This window comes from Lagenorhynchus albirostris, chromosome 21 (assembly GCF_949774975.1).
Source record: "Lagenorhynchus albirostris chromosome 21, mLagAlb1.1, whole genome shotgun sequence".
NCBI classification, from domain to species: domain Eukaryota; kingdom Metazoa; phylum Chordata; class Mammalia; order Artiodactyla; family Delphinidae; genus Lagenorhynchus; species Lagenorhynchus albirostris.
The window spans coordinates 6708960-6735455 of NC_083115.1; the positions used below are offsets into that span (position 1 = coordinate 6708960).

Here is a 26496-nt window from a genome sequence, read left to right on the forward strand (position 1 = left end):
CTCGGGACCTGTGAGTTCATCCTCCTTGTGTTTCTTACGGGCCACCTGGAAGCACAGTGCAGTTTTCCAGGGACAGGTGAGAAGGAAGACAGGGCCCCGCAATATTAGGTCGAAACAGAGTTCACTGAGACGCGAGTCAAGGAGGTGACCTCATCCTGTTCCAGAAGCTGCTGAGGTGTCAGCCCCCTTTATCCTGAGGGAGCCTGTTCGGAGCGCACCAGTCCGCAGCCTTTCCCTTCTGCAGAGGATGGCCACCAGGGAAACACACATTTTGATTCTAAGCATAACATCTGACTGTGCAGCCATGGGAAACAGACCTCTTGGAGCATCAAGCTGGACGGCAGGTGGGAAGAGCTGAATCTGGAAGATGTTTCTTGGGGAGGGAAATTATGGGACAAAATGGATGTGCAAAATGGTGGAATGGCTGACTCCTGTCTCCCGGACAAGACTCCCAACCGGGAGCTGGAGACTTGACTCGGAAGACAGAGAACAGGAATCTGGCTCTCTTATTTTCTGCCTTTCTGTTGGTCAGATTCTCTAACTTCTAGGCAGTGGTTTTTAGTCTTCTCAACAACAGAAGTCCTTCTTTGAATCAAATCTCATGCAGGAGCCTCGTATGAGACCCAGATGAGAGTAGAGTAGTTCTGACTGGGGGGAAGGGGTGGGTGGGCACTGGGGAGGGTGGGTGTACCCTGGTCTTCTCCTCCCTGCTCATCCCTCAGGGACTCTGGAGCATCCCGGGAGGCGGATTCCTTCAAGTAGAACTTCAACCTCAGTGTATTGAAAGGACACTCGTAATCACAGAAAGAGCCTTCTGGAGAGGCAGTGGATTTGGTCGTAATGGATTTGGTCTGTCTCTGGAACCTTAGGAATTTGGGTCTGAAAACCAACTTGTCATCTGTAAGTGCTGTGACCTTTGGCACATTAGTCACCCCTCTAGGCTTCAGAGTCTTGATCTGGAAAACAAGGCTAGCAACTGTATCCTCTTGGTTACGTTGACGGGAGAATTAAACTGCAGGTAACGCATGCAGCAAAGACCTTAAGTAAGTGCCTGAGAGATGATGTTACCATTGTTCTTACCCCAGATGTTGCTCTGATTATTATCTCAACAATGAAACCGTTGGAAGATGCCGCCTCAAGGTCTGTGCTGGTAAAGACTCGCACGTGTGATGCAGAGGAAGAGACCCGTGAGTGTCAGTGGTGTCTGCCGTGGGCATGTGATGGAGGCAGTGATGACCCAGGGCCCGAGACTGCCACCCTAACTTTATGGGGAGATCAGGACCTTGGCCCTCCTCCCGCAAGCCTGCACAGGACACGCTCCAATACGTATGGAGAATGAAGTGACGGGCTGGACACACACTGTAGGGCCACCACAGTGGCCCCAGATGGTTTCAGTGCAAGAGGATATAAATGTTCTCTTCTTCGCAGAGGCTACTGCTCTCACCGCCAGTGAGCAGGTGGAAGGTCAGGAGGCCAGCCAAGACCAAACTGTCCTCGGATGAGCAGACACAATGAAACTGGAGGCTCAGCCCTGACCCTTGGGCTCCTTCTTTCTGTGTGGCTGATATGATAGAAAGTCACCCCCGTCCTTAGAAGCCAAGTGGAGCCAGTAGTACCAGGTCCAGGGGGAGGGAAACAAGTGGGCAGCATCCCCTGAGCATTTTCAAGGGTCTAATTCAGCTCACCAGGGCCAGAGATTTGCAGTTGGAGCTCCAAACAGTGTTAAAGTGTGTTCGTTTTGCTGAGCCATTCGTCATCAAGGATTTGAGAGCTGGGGCAGGAGGCCACCAGGTAGAGATGAAGAAGTTCAAGTTCCAAGCCAGCCCCCTTGACATACAGGATGCCTCGTACCCTGAAGCTCCACTGCCGTCCTCACGGCCTCGTCAGACGACCAAGTGCCAGTCCAAAGCCAGGCACTTCCCAGGAGTCCCCAAGGGCAGGCTGAGGGCCCAATGCGGCTTGTGACCTCATGGGACTGTCCCCCATCCCAGGCCACCATATGCGGCTTTCTCTCTCTCCCACAGAGTTCACCACGGGGCCTCAGAATAGACTCCTGTATTTTTACACAGCTAATTTCATGTTCCAGCAGAATGAGACGCGACGGCTGAGGGCAGCCTGGGAGCAAGGGGCGCTCCTCAAAGAGGCCGCAGGCTCACTCTCATAAGGTGAGTGTCGGGAAGACTCACCACCAAGTTCGTGCTCCCCGTGCTGGCTCATGGGACGTGCCTATTGCTGGACACTCTCTCGGTCCTCACGGCCCAGCCTGCTCCTCCCACTAAGTCGAAACAGAGTCTGTGACTTTGCTCCTACCTGCGTGGGCCAGTGGAGTTTAACCGAGGCTGGAGTTTAAGTCACAAAGCTGCCTGCTGTCTAGGGATCTCTGAAGAGAACGGGGACCTTAAACCCTTCTAAAATGTGTCCTGCAGACAGATCCAGTTCACCAGGTCAACTCCTTGCCTGACGCTCCGGTCCCTAATTATGGGCAGGGTAACTGAAGTATTCACGACAGGCAGGGTTTAAAATCCTTTCCCTGACGGAGCTACCTTCCCAGGAAAGTGACCTGACTCGACTTCCCTCGCTGACTCTCTGTCTGGCTCAGTCAAGGCTGAATCCTCTTAATTTAGGAAATTCGTAGTCTGTCAGCCTGTTTAATGTTAAACGATCACTGACACGGTATTACCTTTCTGAGAGCTCAGCGGGGTTTAGGAGGAGCCTTCCCCGAAAGGCTTAGGGAGACAGAGCCGAGCCGGGCAACATAATCCACTGATGCCATAAGGGCGAGGCATGTGCCCTGACCACGCTCCCCTAAAATGCAAACTGCGCTTCTGAGGCACTTATACGATTCAGGAACGATGCCTCTTCTATGCGGAATTCCAGAGGGCAGCCAATCTAGCAAACTGTGCTCAGAGCCTTGTGCTGTGTCAGCATCTGTGCACAGATGTTCAGCCTCTTTGCAGCCCTTCTCTTGGAACATCTGGGTAGGAGGCATCTGTGAGGGAGTGGGTTACAAGCATTTCCCCTGCAGGCGTTCTTGCAGCCATTCACAAATGGCTACACACAGATTTCCTAAGGTTTAGTTAAATTCCTTGAACACCCTGGGAATGCTCCCACCTGACCTTCCCTCTGCCTGGAATGTTTCTTCCCCAAAGATCAGAAAGGCACGTGCTCTCCTGTTCCCAGGACTTGACTCACATACCGCCTCCTCAGGGCTGCCTTCCTAGGCCGCCTTATTGAACTTTCAACTCCTTCCGCAAACCCTTCACGTCCTATCTCACATCACCGTGGCCCTTCTACCTATCTGACATAATACTTATCATGTGTGTATCAACCTCCTCCATGGGCATGAGCTCCACATGGGCAGAGACTGGTCTGTTTCATCACTGCTGTGTCCTCAGCACCTAGGACAGCACCCTACAAGGTGTTCAATAGGCATTCGCGCAATGAATAAATTCTACTCATGGAAATCCTGCAATCCATGCAAGGGAACTGCTCAGGGAAAGAATGACCGTGCAGTCAAAAATGCATCCCAGGGGCTTCCCTGGTGGCGCAGTGGTTGAGAGTCCGCCTGCCAATGCAGGGGACGCGGGTTCGTGCCCCGGTCTGGGAAGATCCCACGTGCCGCGGAGCAGCTGGGCCTGTGAGCCATGGCCGCTGAGCCTGTGCGTCCGGAGCCTGTGCTTTGCAACGGGAGAGGCCACAATGGTGAGAGGCCCACGTACCGCAAAAAAAAAAAAAAAAAAAAAAAAAAATGCATCTCACAAGAGGGGCAACGTGGAGGGAGACTGGACTCAGCTCTGAATAAAACTCACACCACCAAAGGCCAAAGAAACAAAGCCCTTTCCTTGAACCCCACATCCTTTCATGGACAATTTTTGTATAGCTTGGGGATATTTTAGAGAGAAGAGAAAGCAGGATCACCGCCCAAGCTCTGACGCCAAAGATCCTGGTCAGCCAAGAGGCACTTGAAGCTGAAGGGTGGGTTCTGTGGATGTGCTCATTCCTCCCGGTATCGAGTGTTCCTGGCTCTAAAGGCTTCACGTTTTTAATTTTAAAAATGTGAGCATTTGGCTTCCCTTGCCAGGTAGTCATGAGCAAAGGTGAAACTATGTGCATGGACAAGCTTTTCTGGAAACTCAACAAGCACGCAGAATCGCGAGGCGTTAGTTAGCATCATCCGCCCGAGTCCTGAGCCACGCACTCTCTCCGCGGCAGGGGCTTCGCTGTGGGGCTCCTTGGCTTCAGCGCACCTACCGTGGCCAGGAGGGAATCCAAGAAGCTGCCGGAAAAGACAGTGCCGGTGGCAAAGGACGTGCTGAGGTGCAGGCTCATTCCCGAGAGGTCTCCTTCCGTCCCGCCGAGTTGTTCAATAAAGTGCACGTTGGAAGGATTTTCTGCAAGTGAAAGAGGCAAAAAGGAAAGGCAGGCAGACAAGATGAAGGATACAGGACTTCCGGACCAGGCAGGCCAAGGAGGGACCATCGCTCAAAGGATTTGATGCCTACTTTAGGGTCAAAGTGGGACCTGCCTCAACTGCAGTATATAGTTTTTTCTTTCCAAGTATTAATATCTTCATCCCCTGAAGATGGGAAGCCCGCCTGGGGACCTTCATCATCAAGGAGATATCCTTGTACCTCAGGCTCAGTCTCTCCAAGCAAGTGTCCTGAATGTCACCCTTAATAATTTAACTTTCAAGACAGGACACTTCTGGAAGAAAAAGGGGACACTTTACATAATCGCACAGGGACAAGAGACATAAATAGGAACATCTGCTCACCCCCGTTATTGTCTTTTTCTCCATACACTATGTCATAGATGGCATGGTATTCACTTGGGTCCTTAGAGTTATTTGGGCCCAGAACGGGTTAATCGGTGCCTCTCAAAATTTAACGTGCCTGTGAATCAACTGGGGATCTTGTTATAATCTAGATTCTGATCCACTGGGTCTAAGGTGGGGCCTGAGAGTCTGCGCGTCCAGCAAGCTTGCAGATGCTCCTGCTGCTGATTCGTGGACTACACTTTAAGCAGCAAGGGCTTCAAGCATCATCCTAATCAGACCTGTGCAGCAGTGGCCAAGTTATCCATTAGCAAACCTATGCTGGCCCCAGGCTGCAACTCAGACCCCCTGTAGGCAGCCTCTGTAGTCAGTGAAATCGGTCATTTCTATGAGGACAGCAGAGGCGCTGCTTGCCTTTGTTCCAAGATTACTGCTTCAAAAATGTTTGCATAGAGAATAGCATTGAAAGATAGTGATATCTCCTACCAGAGCAAAGGGAAGGCATGCTTACTGCCCATTATAAAAGATGCTGGTTCCCGAAGCTCAGGGTTCCTCTCTTACAAAGCAATTCATGGTGGGTCCAGGTATCACCTGGACCTTTTCATGTCCTCCTGTGGGAACGAGGGCTTGGGAAGCCAGCACAAAAGTGATGATTCTCTGGCTACTGCTATTGACGTGAGTAATAAACTGTTCATCGTCTCTGACCCAGTGGTCTCTCATCTTCTGTCCACATCCGTGAAACTGGGCAGATGAACCTGTTAGTTTGCAAGCAGCCTGAAGTCTTAGACCCTTCAAACTTCTTGACCGTCATATTACAGATCCAAGCAAATCTACGGGACGTACAACTCAGAGTACGCTCCTAACTAAGACCGCATTAGTCTCTAATTCTTAAAATTATTCCTTGGTACATTTGGGGGAAGTGATAGACTGCTGGTATTAAGGAATCATTTTCTTCCAAGAACTACGCATCTTTATAAAAGATGAAGGAGGTATGACCAGTATCAACCCACATTTCCTACGTGCACATACATATCTCTTCTTGCACTGCCAACCCTCCACACACACACACACACACACACACACACACGCACACCCCAGGAGCCTTTGTCCAGATCTTGCTGTGTCATCCTAAACCAGTGGCCTCAGCAACCCCAGACATTTTCCTGCAGGCCACTGTACACTCTGGACCAAAGTGCTGGCCATCAGACCTGCAGCTCTCATGTCACTGTGGCCCTTCCTTGCTGGCCAAAGAACGGAAACTGAGTGAGCTGGCAGGGGATCTGGTAGGCTAATTAGACAGGCGCTGCCTAGTGCCAGAAAGTCTTCCCTTGAACAAAGCTGTCCGTCCCTGGAGAGTGACCAGATGCATTTCTGAGGCCGGTGAGAAGCTGGCTGGTCCCTCCTGACCACTCTAACTTACATGACAGTCTTCTGATTAACGCCCTCAGTGTATATACACCTCAGAGTCAGAGACGGCTCAGAAGGGTAGCAAAATCAAAATGAAATATAAGTAAGAACTGCAGCTGTCAGCTTTAGGGTGGTTACAGATAGGCTGCCAGGTACAAGCCAGGCTCAAGGGATCTGAGATCTTCAAAGATGGATTTGGAGACCTGCAGTTCTGGGACCCAGGGTGGCTAGACTGTTGCCCACCTGCTGCACCGCCACTCCCAAATCATCTGGTGGTGTCACCTACTGGCTCCTCTCTCTGTCTGCCTGCTTCATTTCTGGGACTATGAGGTCTGCTCATCTAGTTGGGTATAAATCTCCCTCAGCTTACACATGCTGAATCATAAAAATCCCACTAAAATGTCTGCTACGCTATGGAATCGAGTCGAATCTCACGCCCAGGAGCAGCTTTTAGAGATCATCTTTGAGTTGGTCCAATCTGTGTTAAAGGTACCACCCCCTCTTCGGTAACTTCCCTTTTGCTCACCAACTATTATCAGTATTAAATCCCAGTGTCTACCCTGGTGAATCACAAACAATGCACACAGGCACCTGCCTTTCCTGCCCTTCTTGCTGCCCCCAGGGCTCCTCACGTCTAGGAAAGTTTCATATACGTGCGTTTTCCATAAGGTGTTGATGAGAGATAACAGCTCATCCTGTTATTTCTGCACGGAGTATTTCCATTTTAGAAGAGCACCGCTCAGGGCTTGGATTAAGAAGACACAAGGGACACAAAATTTAAAGACCCCAAGAGTGAGCCTTTCCTTAAAGTCTACACCCTGGGGGCCTCACCTGCCTCACTCTAGTGCCTGCTCTGGTAGCACCGCAGGAGAGGAAGACGTCTGACGGGTAGAAAAGTTGGTTTAGGGAGAGCCTTTCTTAGAGTTTTCAAATCCACGTCCCCTCCCCTGGAAGAAGGGAGAAGGCAGGAGCTACTCCTGCACCCTGACACCCAGATATGACAGGCTCTGCTGGAGGATGTCAACGTCACCAAACAGGTAAAAGCCCAATATAACAGCCAGTCAAACACATAATGGTCTCTGGGCCCCATCCTGGTCCTCAGTCCTTTGACTGTGGATCCTAAAGACACCCTTGGGACATCAAATACAGATACAAAGACTTCTCCCTTGAATTCTGTCCTGGAAACACAACTTACTCAGTTCCGTGAGGATGGGGATCCTTCGGTACTTTGACTTCCCGGGATTGTCACTGAAGCACCGAGTACACCCTGTAGACACAGACAGCAACAAGGGAGGGATGAGATGGACAGACGCAAACGAAGTGGCCTGCGACACAGACACGGACGCGGAAGCACACCGTGGCGCTAGAGGCTTTATCTTAGCAAAGTGGCTCTCATGCCCAAATCCCACATCTTTCTCTATATTTAGGGAAAAAATGGCCTCAGCCTCTCCTTTCCAGAAGTTTGGTGTGTGTGTGTGTGTGGTGTGTGGGGTGTGTGTGTGTGTGTGGTGTGTGGGGTGGGTGTGTGTGTGTGTGTGTGTGTGTGTGTGTGTGTGTCTGTGTGTGTGTGTGATGTTTTCTAAATGGGATCTCAAGTGAATTACAAAAAGGGTGACGTTCTCCCTGTAGTTGCTTATCGGCAGCCTAAGTTACATCCAATTGTTGTCTACCGACTGGGAGTGCCGGGTGACGGCTCAGGCAGGCAGTGCCTCAAACTACATGCACTTGCTTGTAGAACCTTCAGGAAACTGAATAAACAGGAGGTGCTGCCCCAGGAGAGCCTGTGGAGGCACAGCGGCTGGATTACTGGCTCCTGGTGCTTCTGCCTCTTGGAGATCCTCTCTGGGCGGAGGGTCTCTTTCTTCTTCAGCAAGATTGTCTCTGCCTCCCAACTCTGGCTGGCCTCCCCAACCCCTAATGTCTTGGGAGTTCCTTAAAGACTGGGGTGGGAGGTCATGGGGCCTCTGTCTTCACATTCAGCTCCTGCCTTAGGAGGTGAGGCCCTTCATCTCCCTCTGTGAGCCTCGAATCCCAAAGAGATTCCATGCCCAGCTCTGGTCTGGAACACAGCCCTAGCATGCGCGGACAGGTGAGGAAACCTGTCCAAAACCTGTTTTGAACCTGTTCAAAAACAAGGATGACCCCAGAGTTTTGGTCTCCAAGTTAAACACCCCCAGAAAAGGTAAAGAAAGAAAAGGGAAAAGAGAAAGAGGAAACTAGGATCCTGATGAAAAAAAAAAAACAACCAAACTAAACCAAACACATGATGATCTCATCAAAAGTTATGCTTTAAAACTACTGGTTACCTATCTTGAACTTTTCTGAGAATTCTATGTATGTAACAGGGAAATAATACTGTGAAAGTTAACATTCTGCTTGTCATTCAGATTCTCTGCTGCCTTGAAGAAGGTGAAATATGTGGACGGTCTTTTGTTTCCCAAGCCAGGTAAGTGGGTGAGATGAGCGAGTGGGTCAGACAGACAGCCTGAGAGACAGACAAAGGGACGGGGGTGGGGAAACTGGCCACTGAGATGGGGACGGGGGAAAGAGGAGATCCAAAGGGAGGCTTTGTTCCCAGAGAGAACACTATGCTCTACAATGTAGTAAGTTCCCTACATACAGGCAAGTTTCACTCCGAGAGCATGTTCGTAAGTCCAATTTGTTCGTTAAGTCCAACAAAGTTAGCCTAGGTACGCAGCTAACACAGTCAGCTATATAGTGCTGTACTGTAAGAGGTTTATAATACTTTTCACACAGATAATACATAAAAAAACAAGCACAACAAATAAAACATGTTCAATCTCACAGTAGAGTCCCCTGAAAAGCCAGTCGTCCAGTGCAACTGCTGGCATGCAGGGGCTGGCATCGAGGGAACAGGCAAGGAGAGCGACTCACAGGAGGAGGGAGAGCAGGCGGGAGATGGTAGGGCTGAAGGATCGTCAGCAACAGGAGACGGAGCGCAAGCTGCCGTTTCCCTCACGCCTGACGCGGATGGCACGGGATCTGGCTCCTTGCTGGAACCAGATGCACGTTCGCATCTTTGGACGTTTTCAACTTGAAGGTGCGTATGTAGGCGCCTTCTGGTATTTATCACCTCTCCCATCTCCCCAAGAAACTTTCCATAAAAGTGCCACTTCTCGTTCACGCAGAGTAGAGCTGAATACATTTCCGATTGCCACTAAAATTCTGAGTCATGCTTCCAGGTAGGTTCACGGTAAACACGGAAGCGCCACAGGAGGAGCCCAACTCGTGTAGTTTACAGTTAGAACTAGAAGTGGCCTTAGGACTTTAGCAAAACCCTTTAGCTTCAGGTGAGGAAACAGAGGCCCCGGGGGCTAACCTCCTCCACGCATCTATTGAAGAGGAGGGTTTGCGTGGTGGCTAGAGACCACATCTCCAAACTCACTGGGAAATCTTACTGATGATGGGGTCTGAATACCTTCAGCTGTTTTTCCTGAACACACTTCTGGGATTTTCATAACGCAGGAGACTTGGGGGAAACGAGATTCTACTTTATTCTCAGAAACGTGCAAGATGCTTATCTGCTTTAGGTACCTTTCCTTCCTTCCTTCTTTCCATTCTCGTTGCCTTCCTTGCTATCCTCCCTCTACACATCTTTAAAGCGTATCGACTCCAGACTAGGACTATGAACAGTCCCTGCCCCGGTTACATACCATATGTTGCAAATACAAAATGTTTTCAGTTAGTGATGAGTACTGTGAAAAAACCCAACTTTTAGGGGCTAGTGAGTGACCTGGGGAGGTGACCTTAGATAGAGTTTGAAGAGGCTTCTCTGACATTGGAATGTCATCCTGAGTGATGAGCAAAAGCCATCCAGACAGAGGGAATGGGATAAGGAACTTAAGGCAGGAAAGAGCCAGTATAAACAGACTGAAGGAGGAAGTTCAGGCTCCCTACTGGCCTGCAAGACCCTACATGATTTTCCTGCAACTGTCATGAGTCACCATTACAGGGTCTAAAGGAGGACACTGCCATTTTCCAATAAATATTTGTAAAAGATCCCTCGGGCTGCTGCGAGCTGGGAGGTTAAGAATGACACCACCGTGCCCTCAAACCTGTGAATTAAGTCGAGTTAGATCACCTTTGAAGATGACGAAACTGCCTCAGGGTCTACATGCTTTGCCCAAGGCTACATGGTTTGTAAGGGATGGATGGGTTTTCACACCCAAGCTGGCACCAAGTTCAAAGCCCATGCCCATTCCCTTTATGTATATTAAAATACATAAGGTTTGGTTGACAATTTCAATAAAATATTGAGATCAGTTTCCCTCAAAGGGGAAAATTCTCCTTTGAGCTGCACTTTCTGATTTCAGTGCCCTCTGATAACGGGCTTGGAATATCCTGACTTTCAGAGTCAAATGTTCTTATTGGATAGCGACAGGTTCACATCAGCTGATGTAACTGCATAAATATCTGCTCTGACACTGGCTGGAGGACAGCGACAGAATTTCCGCCTTAACTCCATCTTTTCTGGTAGAGCAACGGTTAATTTGAATATGTGTCAGATCACAGCCTAGGTACATTTTACTAATGTCAATATTTTTGCTACCTAGTAGTACACAGTATTATACCTGAAATTCTTCCAGGCTGGCAGGGTGCTATTATTAAGCAAAAGATTGCTTAATTGTAGATTACTACTGTACATTTAAATTTCAAGAGCATATTAAGTTGTCAGACTTAATTACTGTTATATGTTTAGATTATGCCACAGATTATTTAGTTCAGTACCTAGGTTTGCCAACCTGTCCTTGTGACGTGACAGGGCAGTAATTAGAGCATCAGTGAGAAACCTAAAGTTTTCCGTGGGGATGTCCAGGAGGCCTGGTCCTTTGGAGAGTCCTCCTTCTTGCTGTCCCCCCACCTCCAACATCCCTGGGTGAACCACTGTATGGAACAGCCTTGGTGGTCCTAGATGGATTCTACGTGTAACCTTGTCATGACCGTGAAGATGTGGGAGAGCCTGCTGAGTCCACACAAGGCTCAGCAGATATGTCAGAGTGACAGCTCTCAATTTTGGTCCTATTGACATATGGCACCTGTGCACTGTAGGATATTAGCAGCATCTCTGACTTCTACCCACTAGATGCCAATAGCATCCCGCCAAGTTGTGACAACCAAGGCTGTCTCCGGACATTGTCAGACAACCTCTGGGGTCAAAACCGCCCCTGGCTGAGAACCACTGTCTCTGAAGAAGGGACAGAAAATTGCTCAGCGTGGAAGATGTTTTCTCCCTCCTGGCAGAATTTCACAATCCTTTATACTGATAATTCTTGGAGGGGGGCATTCCCATTGCCACCTGCTTGGTATGCTGCAAGAGGAGTATTAGTATGAGACAGGAAGAATGGTTAAGAGAACCAAACAGGCTTCCCTGAGGGTTGGGAATTTCCACATGCAAACTCCAGGTAGATTCCTGTGATGCCGGAGTAATGGGTGACGTTTCTGAGTGACAGTCCTTGGCTATTCCTATGTGCTCAGAATGTAACTTTACTGCTGCTTCCTGTGTTAGGTAGCACAGGAGAGCCTGTCTGGACCTCTATTTCCTGTCACACAAATGGGTACGATGACATCCACACAAGGAAAGGTGCCAGGTCTACACAATATGTTCTTCCCTAAACTTTCCCTTTTGCCGTTGGGGAGAGCACCTACTCACACTGCATGATGACTCAAATACTGTGACATTCTTTCATTTTCTCTTCCTTCTTCCCAACCCTTTTCCCCTCTCTCCTGTATTTCCTCCTACCAGTCCTGTCAGTTTAGCAGAGTATGTGACACATACAAAATCAGTGTATTCTTGTTGAATGAATAAATGAATAAGTGAAAGGATGGGAATCACCAGATATAAAAGAAACCAGAATTAAAATCATAGGTTTAGGGCTTCCCTGGTGGTGCAGTGGTTGAGAGTCCACCTGCCGATGCAGGGGACACGGGTTCGTGCCCCCGTCCGGGAAGATCCCACATGCCGCATAGCGGCTGGGCCCGTGAGCCATGGCCACTGAGCCTGCGCGTCCGGAGCCTGCGCTCTGCAATGGGAGAGGCCACAACAGTGAGAGGCCCGTGGACCGCAAAAAAAAAAAATCATAGGTTTATATCTTTTTAGCCTATATAGGATGTGAGATTTTAAAAAATGATAATAGGAAGGACAAGTCACCCAATGATTAGCTAGGTGGCTTACGGTGTTGTCAGCTTACCCTCTGCTTTTACCCAGCGGGCATTTTTCATTTCTACATTGATGATACTGCCTACACAGTGAATACTTTTCTGTCCAATTTTAGAAAGTTGCAAGCATGATGCAAACACACACACACACACACACACACACACACTCAACCCACACACAAATCTTGTGTAAATCTGAGTGACCCTAATTGCTAAGGACTGACATGCAGAACACAGAGGCGTTTTTATACATCTTCAGATTAGCTCAGCAGAATATGGCTCACACTTCCTCAGTCGGGATTTTCAATGCCCTTTGATATTCAGGAAGTGCTTTGCTATTATTATTTATTTGCAAAAACCCCTGAAATCCTGGGTGCTGAGCGGTGTTTGGTTGTTTAGTGAGGGTCTGTGAAGTAGCTGGCTCACCCACCAAAGTTCACCCACCGAAGACTGGACTAGAATTTTTGTAGTCTAGTCCACAAATAGTGTGGTAGAATGTGTGCTTCAACCTCTCAATCACAAAACTAAGAATAGTAACTTGAACACCTATAGGACCCAATGAGAGCCGATTAACAATAATAACACCTGTTGTTAATGATAATAAAATACCAATGGCTATGCTCACTGATATCTGATTCATAACAATAACAGCACTTACAACTCCATGATCTTCTTTAAGATGGGAGAAAAACAGTGTTATGTGCATTCCATTTAGAAGATGGACATCATTTTTCATTTGACTAGGATTCCCAAGGACTCAACTGTCCACTAATTCTAGTACAGAATTCTCAGAGCTGGACGGGATTTTATAGGTCATTTGGCCCAACCTCTCCTCCTCTCCATCATTAAAGTTTTTCAGAGAGGAGTTAATTCTTCCTGATCCCATTCTCTCTAGCCTCTTCCCATCAGGGTATTGTTCTTACGTGGCTCTGAGGGTGTCTGGGCTGAGCAGCTAATCCGAAGTGATCTGATGTTGAGTGTGGCCATGATAGGCTCCGTGTCCACCAAGGTCGGGCTGCTGCATGACTTAGATGGGGAGGATAAGACAGCACACATGGAACACTCCTCTATGTTGACTGCATGGAGGTCCCCAGAATAGAGCGCAGATCCCTGTTGAGAGAAAACCGGGTACATGGTGGTGGCTTTTTGTGGATGATGCAAGTTTTTGAGCCAAAGCCTCCACTGACTTGGTTTTAAGACTTAGTTACCTGATATCTGACACGTTTATCCTTATCGTTCATGAATATCCGAGCGTGACTAAATTTTGCAGATCCCTTCTGAGAGCAAGTCTGGATGGGACGAAGTGGAGTGGAGAGAGCGGAGCCTAAACCCACTGAGGTGACTCAAGTGGAAGAAAAGAATCAGAGTAAGGGTAGCAGTGGTGAGGGAAAAACATCACAGAAGGTCCAGATCTAGAAGCCAATTCTGGGGCCTCCCTGGTGGCGCAGTGGTTGAGAGTCCGCCTGCCGATGCAGGGGACGCGGGTTCGTGCCCCGGTCCGGGAGGATCCCACATGCCGCGGAGCGGCTGGGCCCGTGAGCCATGGCCGCTGCGCCTGCGCGTCCGGAGCCTGTGCTCCGCAAGGGGAGGGGCCACAACAGCGAGAGGCCCGCGTACCGCAAAAGAAATAAATAAATAAATAAAAGCCAATTCTGTGTCCTCGCAGCTTTGCTTGCAGGTGACCGCATTTGTGCCCTGGATTAATTAGCAAAGTGGCAGCTGCTTGTTTTCTTTGGTGGAGAAGCAGGGACAGCGCTGGCCCCACCATCGGGTGGCTGAGATGCTAACACTGGCGATTTCTAACACTAGCTGGATCTGGAGGCTCCTGGTCATTTCCTTTCCTCCTTTGCTATGGACTAAAGTAAGCGGTGGTGCGGGGACATTTATGGTGACATTTTAAAAAAAAACAAATACAATTTGTTTCCTGAGACCACCGTTTTTGAAGACTATTCCTCATCTGTTGCTAGCATTATTTCTTGAAAAATCAAAAGTTTTGGTGCGTTTCACACTGCATATATATATTAATCCACGGAAATGGTGGCATATAATGAGATACAGCCCTGTGAAGGTTCAGAGCAAATACAATTACGACCACAATGCCACATATGCATAATGGATCCATTCCTCAGAATTCCTCCTTTTCATACATCTGTCAAGGACCACGTGTTCCATAAAAGGCGAGTCTCCAGAAAAGGTGAGAAAGTCAGAGCACAAAGGCTGGCGGGCATCAGCTTCGGCTTAGCCATTAGGTCAGAATCGGATTTAGAAATGCAAAGAAACTCTATTACATACAGACCATAAACATGGTTAGTGACATAAAACATGAAATATGTCTGGATTTAAATCCTAGTCCTGCTACTTACCTGCCGTGTAAACTTGGACGGGTTGCTTACTCTCTCTGTGTCTGAAGTTCAGCATCTTTAAAATTTATACCATGGGGTTATTTGGAGGGTTAAACGAGTTAACACATGCAAAATGCTTGGAACAGTTTCTGGTACCAGGTATAACTGCGAGCTACTACTGATTTATTATTATTATTATCATTATCAATCCTAGTACTGTTAGTATTATTATCATTATAAATATTCACTATCCCTTACTGTGACACTTACAGGCAGAATGTATATCTGGGGAAAATTCCGGAGAAATCGCCATTCTCTCTGCAGGTAATCCAGAGACCCAACGAACACAATGTCCTTCAGCTCCTGACGGGTATAGCTGCTAGCTCTCAATGGCATTACAAAATTCCGAAGCCCCATCAGTGTTGAGTGGGCATCTCCAAAGACACACGCTACAATGTGGTTCCGAAACTCATGTTTTGACTTCTCAGTTCGATTCTAAGTATAAGCAGGCCAGAGTCTGGTCATTTTTAGAAACAAGATGAGAGTCCTTTAAAGAGGGCTCCTTCCCCACATCCCAACTCTTCTTGGTATTTACATTCACACTAGCACTTTCATAAGGATGATCGGATTTTGCAAATTACTCATAAAAAGCATGGAACTTATCCACTATGGGACAATTAAACTATGTATCTTTTCCGGGAGTTCCGTCTTATTTCGCTTTTCCCAGTTCTCTGTTAGCCTGGAGCGCCTCAGTGCAAACTCGGATCGGCATCATTGAAATCATGAAATCATTGAACCAAATGGGGAAAACAGCTCTCATTTTCATTATATGTTTTTAGCCTCGTATGTGCTACAGGACGACTCACTGAAAAACGGAAACATTCCAAATCCCATTGCTAAACTTGTCTTCTAGCGAGCCCTGAAAAACCCCCAGCCGTACAACATGCTGCAGTTTTCAGCGGATTTTCATACATATGAAAATATACATATTAGCGTGAACCATATGAAACTGCCTTTTTTCTGGGTCAAAAATGGTTGAATATTGGCAATTTCATATGGCCTCACCTACTATACTGCCCAGATTCAATAGATTCCAGAGTTCAGGAAATTTATCATGAAAAGTGCACAAAATAAATGTGAAGGTTACAAAAGTTCCATCTGATCCCAAACATTTCAATATGTCTCATACTCTTATCAGCATGGCCAATTTTTAACATCTCCCCTATACTTTTAAGTTGAAGACAAAATAATATACGTGACGGATATTTAGATTAGGTTTCCCCACATTCATAGAGACTTTTAAAAACAATAAGTGTAACTTTAGAGAAAGGGATGATAGTCCTGTAGGAGACTTATTTTAAGTCTCTGTGATTGATTTCAGGGAATGAGTCAATGTCTTACTCTCACGGTGCTGGGATAGGTAGAATAAGCACTGATTTTGTATTCTGGTAGTCATTAGCGTATGACCATAGACAAACTAGTTAACCTCACTGACCCCTAATTTCTTTGTTTAAATGGTTTAAAAATAAATAAAAGTTAATTCTGTTGTAGAAATTAAATAATATATTGAAAGTTCAGTGCTCAGCTCCTTAACTGTTGTTCAGTAACTATTTAATCAAATCTGAATCTCACTGAATTCCTAGATTTTCAGAGGAGGACCCTTGGAAGCTGGTAGAGAACTTGTTAAATATATTTACAAGCACTTCCTGTTTGAGTGTGTTCTACCTTCCCGAGCACACGAAGATTCAGGATATTTCAAAGGGATGTATCATTCATCCTTATGCCAGTTTTTTGCTGGGTTAAAGGACAAGCTTCTATGAAACAGGGGCTGTTGAAATCTAACAGGATAAATAAGTCACATCTGACATCTCAACAATTAGAGTTTGTCCAATTAGCATAGACTGGGAAATAGCATAGTTTGTCCAATTAGCATAGACTGGGAAATTTCAAAGGGAATGGCCCTGTGGGAAACGAAGCTACTTGTCTGGAGAGCCTTTCCAGAGAGTGATATGAATCTTAACCAAATCTATTGAATAATTGTCTCTGGCTAATTCGATTAGTTTTAACTTGAATAATGAAGCCTCCAACAGTATTTAATGTAACAGGCCTGAAGTCCAGAAATTGCTCTTTTTAGTAGACCTAAACAATTAGGAACGAGATACATGGCAGAGTGCAATTAATGGGCACAGCTAGAGAGGCAATTTCTCCAAGGAACTGCAGCACAAAACTGTCTCCCAATTGAGAAAGATGGTGGCTTTTGGGGGGAAGGGGAGGATGCACTATTTGCTCCAAGTAACAAATCGACAACTTCCATTTGACTTTTCTGCAAACCAAACCAAGTTCAAAGTTGGTCCAAATTCTGTAATCTGGACATTTCTCCTCTACAGTCACAGTTTCAAAACTCTTAGGATTTCTTAAACTAGAAGCCCTTCTAAATATATCAGAAGACTCAGCTGGTGTTCTGAACTATATTCCACATAGAGTTGCTCTATCACAGCAACCTGTCTGCGGGCTCAGTAAATAGGGTATAAGAAAATGTCTGCTATTGCCATCTCTTGGTCTCCTGGATGCTTCCATCTGCAACCCCCTCCCAACCTTTCTAAAGATTTCCCTCCCACTAGAAACATGTTTGCCTTCCTGCTCAACGGATGTTTCATTCAGAATAAGACATACTTGCTAAAATGGGGAGTTTCAGCAGCCCTAACAGTTTTCCAGTTGATATGACAGCTCTGACAATTTTGTACTTCTGATCAAATGATTGATCATGCTTTTGACAAAAATTGGAACATATTCTGTCAGGACATTGGCACTGAGCTACAAAATTGTGTGTGTGTGTGTGTGTGTGTGTGTGTGTGTGTGTTTAACAGAAAAAAGTGAACTAAACTACTTTTGGAAAGCAAGAAAAATACAAAATTATCCATTAGTCACAGTTGAACAAATTATATAGGGTTCTTACAACATGCAGACATCTTTTATTAGTTTATTTTTAATTAAAAAACTCATCTTTTATTACTTAAATTTACCAGCTACTGCTTGCAAGGTAAACCACTGAGATCATCCTTGGGTTTCCAACTCTGGAAAATGAGAATAGATGGGGATCCATAATGCAGGTATCAGAGCCTGGGATAATATGCAAGGCTTTTTGCATCTTGGCTGCTGGCATTTCAGTGAGGTGAATTAGTCTGTCTCCTTAACAGGACAGAGACAAGGACAGGATTCTAGCATCTATAAAGATTCCCTCATGCTGTGTGGGGTGGGAGGACTGAGCATTTTGGAGATACGTCCTTTGCTAATGTGTTTAAGTATAACCACCTTCAAGAAAAAATACTATAGAAAACCCAAACTTTAAAAACTAATTAAGGGAATTTTTATTTAATTAAAAAAAGAAAGACCACAGAGTTCTTGTAAATAGTCTGTTCCCCTGGTGCATTTAAATCAATTAGATTTACTAGCAAAACAGCAAAGTTTCAGGAGAACATTATTCTGAATAACTGACTCAGCTAAACTATTAAAGGAGGGGAAAGTAGTTGAAGAACCTGATCTAATTATTTAAAATGCCGGCATCATATTACCCACATGGCCTTTGTCAAACGCCACATCTGTTATTCTGCATACATTCACATGGCTCATGAGGTATGTTTTTCCTTCAGAATTCACCGTTTACAAAGAGAAAGGGCAGGTGCTTATGACTAGTGGAAGGACATCATCTACCCTAAAAGGAGCTTTATTTTACCTGAGATTTGGTACAAGATCACCTACCAGAATCATTTTGTCCAAAGGGGTGGCTTTGCACCAGTGAAACATGCCACTGCTATCAAGGTGGTCAGACTCTCGCTCCATTTCGTATAGAAAAGCCCTAGATACAGAGAATGTAGAAAGTTAGCCTGGGAACATTTGGGGCTCTGGTGTAACAAAGCATGATGTCAAACTCACTGGAGCCTCAAACCCAAAGTGAAGAATAACATAAGGAAGATGACCTCGGGTCTATGAGACCCCCCAGATAGATGCATGTCTGAAGGACACCAAGGGCTGAATGTCTTCACAGCTGAAGACATACTAAGCACTTTGGGCAAAAGCCATCAAGAATTGTGTGTGTGTACATGTGTGTGTACACGTGTGTGTGTATGTTTAACAGACACACCAGTCTCTCTTTCTAACTTAGATTAACTGCCTTGAAGGTGGTCACTTCTGCTCTTAATTTTGCTACCGTGCTGATGCTACTGCTGCTTGGGAGAAATCATGAGAGGTATTTTGCGCACCTGAATACAGAACTTAAAAGGCTGTGAGATCAAATCATGAGTGGTATACCTCTCTCCGTAACCTGTTTTCCTCTTGTCTCCTTTCCATATCTTTTCTTATGGGTCTCTTTTGAAACATCCTTACTTATTAAATGCATTTTGCATCCTTTACAGCTTCCATCACCAGCCTTCATTTGACTAAAATTTGCTCAAACCTTGGTCTAAGTCTCGGCAAAGCCGTCCATGTAATCACCCTACATTGCCATCAGGCACAATGCTTGTCATGTCATGTATTCAACCACCAAAAGGGTTTGAGGAGCTTTTGAAAAACCCCACTCCCATCCCAAGGAATATATATGTGCTTGTGAGAGAAGAAAGGAAACCCTTCAAGAATCACAGAGAGGTTTGGGTTAGAAAGGACCTGTTCAAGTCGAGAGAATCCAGGCACAGACTGCAGAAACCACCTCAAATCTCAAGGGCTTAACCCAACACAGGTTATTTCTCACCCACACTATGTATTTTACTGAGGTGAACAGGTATCTCTGCTCTACACAGCCATTCAGAGTCTTAGGGGGACAGAGGCTCTACCATCTTAAAGGTACACCCCCTGGAACATGCATCCCCCTTGGTCATTAAGGCAAGAGAAGAGAGAGAGATGAGCCCAGGCATTTAACTGCCTTGGCCCAAATCGACAAGTCATTGCACCTCACATTTCATTGGCCAGAACGAGTCACATGGCTCACACTTCATTGGCCAGAACGAGTCACATGGCTCACATTTCATTGGCCAGAATAAGTCACACATGGCTCACATTTCATTGGCCAGAACCAGTCACATGGCTCACATTTCATTGGCCAGAATGAGTCACATGGCTCCTGCTCACTTTACAGGGCTGAGGAACATGGGAAGCATCTGAAATATCTGCTGAGCATTTCTGTCTCTTTCAGAGACTTTAAAGAACACCCCTTAGTTTACGGATAAAAGTCAAAGAGCTAACAGACTGTAAAGCTGACACTTGAATATAATGCTGAGGTTGAGATTACTGGTGCTCACAATGTCCAATTTTCCTTTCCTGCCTTAGCAGATGGGTGGGTTAGGTGGGGCCACATGATTCATTCTGGCCAATGACATGTGAGAAGTGATGGCTGATGTAGGGAGAAGCCCTCACGTGATTCTTCAGGCTCCCTCCCAACCTGCTGCAGAAATGGCCAGCCTGAGTACATGAGTGACTGCGTGGAGCCGAGTCCCTGCCTCCTTGACCTGCGCTGGGCATGTAACGTGAACACGAAGGACACCGTTGTTGCGCTAAGCCACTGAGATTTCACGGTTGCTCCCACAGCATTAGTCTGCCCTCTCCTAATACAAATACCTTTTCCAAAATGCACGTTCCATAGTATTAGCAGCTGGAGAAGTCCCGAGGAAATGATTTCTGTAAGCAAATAAATTTTTAGAGAAGTATCCCCTCTTTGAAATTCACCCCACAGCTTAGCATATCAAAGGTTCTGAAAAGTCTTGCAAAAGAGATATCCTTTAAAATTTGTATAATCCAGTGTTTTTTGCACACTTCTTTGATCACAAAAACTTTTACTATTTACTTAGGTACTTACTACTTAAAAACATCTGTTACTACGCCTTGAAATGCCTTTTCTGATGTACTGTACTATGTCACACTATAGGTTCAGTCCCGGTAACCAGTAGCTTATGACAGCATTCTCCTGTGAGATTTTACTATACATCCTGGGACTAATATGACCTATTGTTCTTTGTGCTGAAGGGTTAGGGGTTTTCCCTGTGAATTAATACAGCTTGTTATTCAACACCTGGTTCAAAGACTCAGCTCCAACGTATTTCGCTCTCGTTAACCAGGTTAGTTTCTAAACTACTATCTGAAGTCATGCTTTTTCAGACAAAGGAACTTAAACTTAGGTCAACATCAGACCTAAACTAATGGGATAGAGAGAGGACCCAGACAGAGAAGCTGGGGTGGGGGACTTGAGGCACTGGAGAAGGGTTTAGAAAAGTAGAGAGGCTAACTGCTAATGAGATCAGTCAAGGACCAGGTGCAATCCTTTATTTTCCTCTCCATTGGAGACCTACCTACAAAGTTAGTGGATTCTAGTCATCTACCTAGGCAGAAGATGTTGCAAAGTTAAACCTCAAGGTCAGCTTGACCAAGATGAGTTATCTTGATAATTCAAATTAACAGCTTTTGGTGGGTTAAATATCCATAAGTCATGAGTCCCAACTCAGCATCCTAAAAGCCACACAGGCTCTCTTAATGGTGATGGCTAGACAGGACCACGGTGTTGGCTTTATGCCAAGCTTGTTAAAGGGAGCACACCAAGACCCTAGTCTGGTTTTGATTTTTATCAGGATTTGGAGAATTGGCTGCGTTACTCATTCATAGCAGCTTGTTTCTCTCCATGCGTAGTTTCCTAGACACCGTCCCTCAGGTGTTGATATAATATACCCAAGCTACCTTCAGGAGGTGGCTTCCTGCTCTCTGCCCTCAGCGCCCCTGTCTACAATAACTTCCCCTACTTTTCTTCTGGTCACTTTCTTCAGCTCTTTTGCCACTTCTTCTAATGCTTCCTTTCCCCGCGCCCACCCCCCCATAATGAATAAAGAGTCCTTGGTCTGGAGATGAAAGGCCCTTTTGGCAGATAGAAGATGATCTTCTCCCAAGCACATTTAACTTGACCCAGATTAGCAAATAAATCACTGTACACTTTTCTATCATAATAAAAAGCATGATCTACGTAGCCAAGATGTCACAGAAAACATCTTTCTTCATTCTGATGTTATGGAAAACAGATATGCCTTAGAGGAAACACCTGCTGGAGACCTGCATTAAAGAAAAGGCTGGAGGAGACCCACTTCATCATAAAGGCATCCATCCAGTGTCCTTGCTAAAGCAAAACCTGATGCGATTCAGCTCACCATCCCTTAACTAAAGCTCCCTTCTGCCATATGCCTTGCAAATGACATGATTCTTTCAGAAATATACTTCCCTAGAGAGACTAATAAATCATCTATGAGAATGTGCAGTACTAGCAGTCTTAGAACTTGGAAAAAGGATTGTATCATAAAGGCTGACTCTACTGGAGGGAAAGGTAGCCACAGGGCACCATCCAGGTCATTCAGGGCAAAGAAGAAGAGCCACATCTTGACCACAGGGAGAAGCCTCTTGGGTGAGGGGGTCTTTCTGTGTAAGACAGGCTGGGAGAAATAAGGTGGGAGTTATCAGAGAGTGCCCTCAGCAGGACATGGTTGGGGTGATGGTGGGGTTGGTTCACTAGGCACAAGATAGGCTTCTTACTGTCCGAGCAAAGTGTGGTACCTTCCCTGGGAGAACCGAGGTGGTAACGGACCCTGAAATGTCCTCAGTCAGGTCTTGCCTTCCACCTCTGGAAGCCGAGAGGCTGAGTGTGCTGGGTGAGGACCTGTGGATGTGCAGAGCCATATGTGAAGGAAGCCGCCAGCTTTCTTTGCTGACAACTGCCTTCTTCAGGCTGCTTTGATATTCATGAAGCAAATGTCTTGTGAGCACAAGCTTGGACATAGCTCAGCTAAGGAAGGCAGGCTCCTTTCCTCTCTGCTTTCTGGAACCATTCTGAAGAGAACTTCTATTCCTCCTGTGCCCATAGCAACTTATCTTGTATGAATCCTATCAGTTAAAGGAAAATATAAATGAAGCACCACGTGCCTTTTGTTTCCAATGGTGGCACCCGATGAGACAGAGATCCAGCCATGCAGGGAAACCTCCATTAAGAAGGTGGGGGGTAGGTATCAGTGCCAGGTCAGGAAGCGTGATCTCCTAGAGTGTAAGTCTGCTTCCTTATTTCCTCCAACAAACAGACTTGACTCAGATTATTCTTGAAAATGATCCACCAATGGATGAGATCCTCCCTTTCACAGTATCTATTAGAAAGCTCTAAAAGCACCGACAGTTCCTTTTTTTGTCTTTGCAGGTTTCATTTTTGGATGTGTTAGGAAACCCTGGCGCGTGACCATTCCATCTGAAACCTCTTTAAAACTCCACAGGTGGCTTGTAAATTCTTAGGAGAGAGTTTTCTGGCCTGGATGCAGAACAATGTATTTTTTGCTCAAGACTTGAGGTGAATAAAAACATGTTTCATCAAGTCTTAGCACAGAGAGAAGGACAAGTCCCTCGGCTGAGCGCTGGGGAGGAGAGGAGGGATGTGTGCCTGTTTCCAGGAGTTTCAGTGCCCTTCTTGGTTCAGTCTTTGGAAAAATCCCTTGCCACTGCCTCTTGAAAGCAGCCATCAAGTTCCCGCCAAAAATGGAGGGAAAATTCTCAGTCCCAGGATGCCTTTGGTGCTGCTGAGGATTCTGTATCTTGCAGGCTACAACTGCCTTCTCCCCAGGGACTTTGGCACAGGCAGTGACAAGGCTATGCAGTTCACACTTAACCTGGAAGTAGTCATTTATCGTCAATTCTGACTACCACCTTTTGTGTTCTGGGAAAGAGGAAATCACCTAAAATTTAGGAATGTGAGGGCACGCTGTATAATCTCTGCTTCCCTCCACCTCTCTCTCAGACTTACACACACACACACACACACCTCTATATACATGACACACATATACACACACCTCTATACACATACACACACGCTACAGTCAAACTTCGGAATATGAGTCTTTATGGTCATATTATGATTTCATTTTTCTGGGTTTCACCTGGATGCTGCTTACTCATTACAAAGCATTATTTTTACTTTGGAGGGAAACATAAGGCGTAAAAATGTGGATTATTTTTTGCAGCCCATTCGCCTAGGAACCTGGGCATGGGCAAGTGGAAAAGGGCTCCTGTGAGCGCTGAGAAGCCTCAAGACCAAGCAACCGGGGAAGGAGCTCAGGAGGGTGACGGGCACAACTCACTTTCCCTGTTAAAAAGGGCTCTGTGGGGGCTTCCCTGGTGGTGCAGTGGTTGGGGGTCCGCCTGCCGATGCAGGGGACACGGGTTTGTGCCCCAGTCCAGGAAGATCCCACATGCCGTGGAGCGGCTGGGCCCGTGAGCCATGGCCGCTGAGCCTGCGCGTCTGGAGCCTGTGCTCTGCAGCGGGAGAGGCCACAACAGTGAGAGGCCCGCGTACAGCACAAAAAAAAAGCCTCTGTGATCACGTCCTTTTTGACGCGAAGGGGAAAGGGAACACCTGGCTCTGCGTCTCCCACCCACAGCTTGACCAGATCTCCTTGCTGAGCCTCCTTTACTGGGTAAAAAGTGAGAAAGCCTGCCACAAAATCTCATGGGGCGTGACATATGTTGACAGCAGGCTGGTTATCTCCAAAGCTCCAAGCCCTTTTGGTAGTCATGTGGGAAACCTTAGGGAAGGCGGGGAATAAGAAACCTGGGGGTGGGAGGGATAAACTGGGAGGTTAGGATTGACATATACACACTACTATATATAACACAGATAACTAATAAGAACCTACTGTATAGCACAGGAACTCTACTCAGTCCTCTGTAAATGGCCTATATAGGAACAGAATCTAAGAAAGAGTGGATATATGTATATGTATAATTGACTCACTTTGCTGTACAGCAGAAACTAATACAACATTGTAAATCAACTATACTCCAATAAAAATTAATAAAAAAAAAAAAAGGAAACCCATTGTGGGGCAGCTAGGATAACCGACTCTGCTGGCTGGCTTAAGACTCTGGTGTTCTGGACAAGAGACTTCAGGACTAACACTGGTCACTCGACGGCCAGAATGGGGATACTTTTCCCTGATAATCTGAAAAGCTCCTAGAGAGAGAGGAAGAAGGGGGAAGGAAGAATAAAGCCTTGAAACGCTGTGCCCAGAACACCTTCCACACCTCCACGTTTATAGGTAATTCTGGCTGATGTTCAATGGAAGGAAAGACAGTTGGGTGGCTGGAGCCCTGGAGGTTTTACGACAAGAAGCTTCCAGCAAATTGTATCTTCCAGATTCCCTCTTGTTCCTGTCTCCTAATTCCTGGCATATACAACATCTTCCCTAAGTTATTGAGGAATTATTGACTTTAGTGGTAAAGAGTGTTGGTACGATTTTTTAAAAATCTGAAAATATTTTAAAAAAGAGAGGTGTTAAACTTCAGGACATCATTGTATTCAGTGTAATCTCATTTCAGTCTACACAGGAGAATGTAAACTGTGTTCTAGTGTAAACCAAATCAGCTGTGAGTAGGGTGCTCTGTTTGCCTTTAAATGCTGCTTTCCAGATGGAGTCTATCAAATCCATGGCCTCTGTTTTCCGTGTTTACCATTTGAAATCTCCGCAAAGACATTTTTTCCACCCTCTTGCCTTAGAAGTTAGACCCAAGGTCAGAATGGCCCTGGCTCAGGTTAAGGCAAGAAGGGGAGGGTGTTTGCATTAGATAAACCCAGATCTGAGCTCACACGTGACATCTCTCTGCTCAGTTTTGCTTTATTTCTGATGGGTGTAAACTGACAGATTCTCTGCAGAGCGTATTCTGTGAAAGCATTCATGTAGGCATCTAAGAATTTAAAATTGTTACCAAACGGGAGATGGAGGAGAAAGATAAACAAGGACAATTTCCTCTTCCTCACCCATTCCCCAGATGGACCCTCATTTAAATCCCTTTATATTGATATTTTATGGATATTGCATTTGGGATTTCCTACAATGTGAGGACAAATGAAACAATACCTGGAGCAGCAGCGACTTTAATAAAGGCTGGAGTCTGTGCCCTGGGCGGGGTAGCCCAGGGCACAGGGCAAGCCTCCCCTCTCCTGGGAAAGAATTCCTCAGCCAGTCTTTTCAGCATGAGGTTGTATTTTCAGGTGCCCTTTCCAACACTTTCTAAATATCGAACGACACAGTGAACACAGAAGTTGATCTGAATGAAAAATATTTTCCTCCCTTAGACAGTATGGGATACAATCTTCCCTGTTCAATGGACTAGGAGATGAACGATTAAGTCAGTTATTCCGATACTTTTGATCTTAAAAAACACATTACGTGAGACAAATGCAAATTTCAGGCAAAAGACTATTACTTTTTGTGGGGAGATAACGGAAGTGGGAGATAGGAATTTGAAATATCTGAAAACTAGTTCATTTTTCATTGTATTGATATACTTTCTAAGGTTTTAAGGGATTGAGCCTGGGTCAGAGATTAGGGTGACAAAAATGCTTTCCTTATGCGGTGGGGTGAGAGGCTTGACCTTGACAATTACTAATAAGAATACCCCCCACCAAAGACACTAGGAGGGGAAAACATAGCATCCATCAAAATGTTACAGGTGTGGGTGTGCATGAGTGCCTGGGTGTGCGTGTGTGTGTGAGAGAGAGAAAGAGAAAGAGAGGGAAGGGTATCAAACCGAAAGGTACACAAACTGTGTAGAGGACATAATTCCAGGATACGTGGACACTACTGGATTTTTTTTTTTCTGTTAAAAGGGTGTTATTTGTGAAGTCTTCTTATCCACATTCCTTAGTGTCTCTGAAATCCCTGGGGCTGAAGGTCAAAATGGAGACAAATTATTAGTATGCTGGTGATTACAGATTTTTGGAAACATTGGAAG

At 46.0% G+C, this 26496-nt stretch overlaps 1 protein-coding gene across 1 annotated transcript in view; it reads right to left on the reverse strand.

Moving 5' to 3' along the window:
* Window positions 1-26496, reverse strand: part of KCNU1 (potassium calcium-activated channel subfamily U member 1) — a 132687-nt gene that overhangs the window by 8628 nt on the left and 97563 nt on the right. The window contains exons 19-23 of the mRNA XM_060136355.1: window positions 18460-18556; window positions 14971-15195; window positions 13282-13468; window positions 7377-7448; window positions 4252-4391 (exon numbers count right to left, since the gene is read on the reverse strand). Of these exons, the coding sequence (XP_059992338.1) occupies window positions 4252-4391; window positions 7377-7448; window positions 13282-13468; window positions 14971-15195; window positions 18460-18556 (721 nt within the window). The remainder of the gene's footprint in view (window positions 1-4251; window positions 4392-7376; window positions 7449-13281; window positions 13469-14970; window positions 15196-18459; window positions 18557-26496) is intronic.